A 3,200-nucleotide genomic window follows, 5' to 3' on the forward strand; every position below is an offset into this window, starting at 1 on the left:
TCTTTCGTTCTATACTCAGAACAAGAACGAGTTTAGCGGATCGCAATCCGCTTACTCCAATAGTAATTATTGCCTTAACTCAAGGCTAATTAACTATTCGGTTCAAATTCAAAAATGACATTATTTATTTTTATCTGCGGCAAAGCCGCCTAATTTTAAATGCATAGATTTTCCCAAATATGTATAGTAAAATCTAGTTACATGTATATCTACTGGCTATGTAGCCCCGTACTGTATTCTTGTTTGGGTGTGGTCACACCATGCACAATCTGGTGTGTTACCCCGTTACACTTTGGCTGGCCGCTCGATCAGATGGATGTTGTAAGGGCCTTTCTCTATGGAGTTATGAAAGAAGTCGTCTTTGTGTAATACCAGAAGGAGTGGAATGTGCTGGTAATTTTGATTGCTGAGAGCTAGTCAAGGCAATTTACGGCCTTAAACAAGCTTCGCGTATGGTATGAAACGTTTGACACTTTTCTATGCTCGATTAGGTTGCAAGTCTCAGCATTTGATCCGTGCCTATACACTACGTGCGCGAATGATCGTTTGCTTGTTTACGTCGACAATGTCCTGGTCACTGGTAGCTCGCTTGGGCTGTTGAAGTTGCGTCTCGTCGTGCAGATTAGTGGTGCCAAGGAAGCGTTTCGTCTAGCAGCCGCCAACCGGTAGATATCGGTATTAACGGTGTGAACAGGCTGATTGCGCAAGTTGCGATGTTGTGGGTTCCTCAAGTATCCAGCAAAGAGGCTATTCACAAGCGCTGAAATTCGGTGAAGAAAATCTTTCGCTATCTTCAAGGGACTAAGTCGTTTGGTATTTGTTGCAAGCCCGGCAACAAGGTTGACTCTTATGGATATTCAGATGCAGACTGGGCTGCGATCATGCCGATCGCAAGTCGACATCCGGCTAAGCATTTACTCTAGTGGGCGCTCCAATAAGCTGGGATAATAAGAAGCAATCAAGAGTATCTTTGTCGACAAACGAAGCGGATTACATTGCTTTGAGTCTGGCTGTTCAAGAAGGCAAATGGATTCATCGTTTACTGTGCTGAATTCTAGCAGCGGCTAGCCAACAAGGACCAGAGCTCATAATTTTTGACGATAATCAGTCGTGCATCAAGATGATAAAAAACCCTGTTAATCATGGTCGTGCCAAGAATTGACATCAAAAATCACCACTTTCGTGATAAGGTCAAACGTGGTGAAGTGAAACTCAAGTACTGCGAGACCTTGACTATGCTGGCCGACCTTATGACCATAGCACTGTCAGGAGCACGACACAAGGATTTAACGACGGCACTCGGCATTATCGCATGTTCTCATTGAGGGGGATTATTACGAATAACAAGTACACTGGTGTGTGTTTTTCCTCGTCTATCCAATTCGAACGAACTCCATGTGCTGTTCACTGATTGGCTTAGAGGTAGCAACTAGATTGTAAGCTAAGTAACAAAAATATATTCACTTTGGAATTCTCCTTCTACCACCCAAGTCTCTTCGGTCAGCTCTTCACCTACAGATACCTTCGCTCTACGCATCTAATAAGCTGCCTCTGGTTCGCTCGGTCTAGGACGCGTATGATGCATGGTCGCGGCTGGAAGGCCATTTTGAGAAGCAGAGCTTGGAAAATAAGATATTTTTCGTCGTCGATTCTTCACAGCCAAAATGGGTGAAGGTGATGATGTGCTCACGCACATCAACAAGATGAAAACTTTTGCGGAACAGCTCGATGCGGTGGGCGCGTCCGTAACTGAAGATGACTTGGTTACAACGCTTCTTGGAAGTCTCAGTAAGTCGTTTGCATTTCTCATCACAGCTTTGGAGTCAAGGTCGGACTCGTTGTCGTGGGAGCTTGTGACGTCTCGGTTGCTGCACGAAGACATGAAGCGCAAGGAACAAGGTGGAAGTATTGATGGTGTTGCACATGGTCAAGGGCAAGCGTTTACGATGAAAGACAGCGGTCGACGCAAAGGTCGTACTGCTCCAGCGGAAGCATCAAGTACATGTCATTACTGTGGTGAGCTTGGACATTGGACTACTAAATGCCCAGCTCGCATCCGTGAAAACACATAGCTTCAAAGATCGCAGCGTGCAAATTTTGCCCAGAGCGAGGACTACTCGGGTGATTACCGCTTTTCGGTTGGTGGGAATAAGTGCGTCACCAAATCAAGCTGCGTATGGCTGGTCGATTGGGGTGCAACACAGCATATGACGTACTCGAAAGAGTATATGAAGAATTATAAGATTATGACTCCGGTCGACGTGCATCTTGCGGATGATGGCATCATTCAGGCGGTTGGCTCGGGTGATATCGTCATGACAATGGATACGCCATGTGGAATGAAGAATGGTGTGCTTTCTTCAGTGTGTCACAATCCGAAGCTTTCTCGTAATCTGTTCTCCGCTGAACGTTTTTACAAAAGATGTGAACCCGGTCATTTTTGAGCGTGATGGTTGCTTTGAAAGGTCTACGCTGGAAGGGTTGTTCATGTTGTGGACGCCTCCAATTTTGGTGGATGAAGCTAATGCGACGAGTTTATTGGGATGCTATGGGGACACCGCGTCGTACCTCTAGCACCTTCGTCTTAGTCACATCGGCTATTTTAGTCTAAATGATATTGTGAAGAAAAACTGTGGTATTAGCATAGAACTTGCATAGGACTTACATCGGTTAAGCAGTGGGACGGCTGCTCCTTTCATGCTGTGTATCGTGGTTGATCAGACACACCGTAGCGAATGCGTCTGGTGTAATCAGGAACGCTGTGGCATGTCTGGAATCGTCACAAACGTACGTGACTTGATATCTTAGCTCCTGACAACGTGAAAGGACGTTTGAGTGCGTGAACGGCTGCCGATGCGTCAAACGGATGCGTTTGATTTAATCATAAACGCTGTAGCATGTCTGGAAGCGTCACAAACGTATGTGACTTGAAATCTTAGCTTCTGACAACATGAAAGACGTTTGAGGGCGTTAACGAGCATTTTGATGCAAAAATCATTGCCGCTGCGTCAAACAAATCCGTAAAATCGAATCAGTTTTGCTGTAACACGTGTGGAAGTGTCTATATTGATATGATCACGTTACGAGCATTTCGATGCCATAATCATTGCCGCCACGTCCAACGCATTCGGAAAATTGAATTAGTTTTCTTGTAGCACGTCTGGAAGCGTCAATATTGATATGATTACGTTACGAGCATT

The 3,200-nt window shown here is 45.2% G+C and overlaps 1 protein-coding gene across 1 annotated transcript; it reads left to right on the plus strand.

Moving 5' to 3' along the window:
- Positions 1-1,664: 1,664 nt before the first annotated feature.
- Positions 1,665-2,072, plus strand: PHALS_01769 (copia proteinlike; the record flags this gene model as incomplete). Its single annotated transcript, XM_024716227.1, has 1 exon — positions 1,665-2,072. One exon carries the CDS (start codon positions 1,665-1,667, stop codon positions 2,070-2,072), a length of 408 nt encoding a protein of 135 aa, XP_024581846.1.
- Positions 2,073-3,200: the final 1,128 nt, after the last annotated feature.

The sequence above is a fragment of the Plasmopara halstedii genome (assembly GCF_900000015.1).
Source record: "Plasmopara halstedii genome assembly, contig: Scaffold_1583, whole genome shotgun sequence".
NCBI classification, from domain to species: domain Eukaryota; phylum Oomycota; class Peronosporomycetes; order Peronosporales; family Peronosporaceae; genus Plasmopara; species Plasmopara halstedii.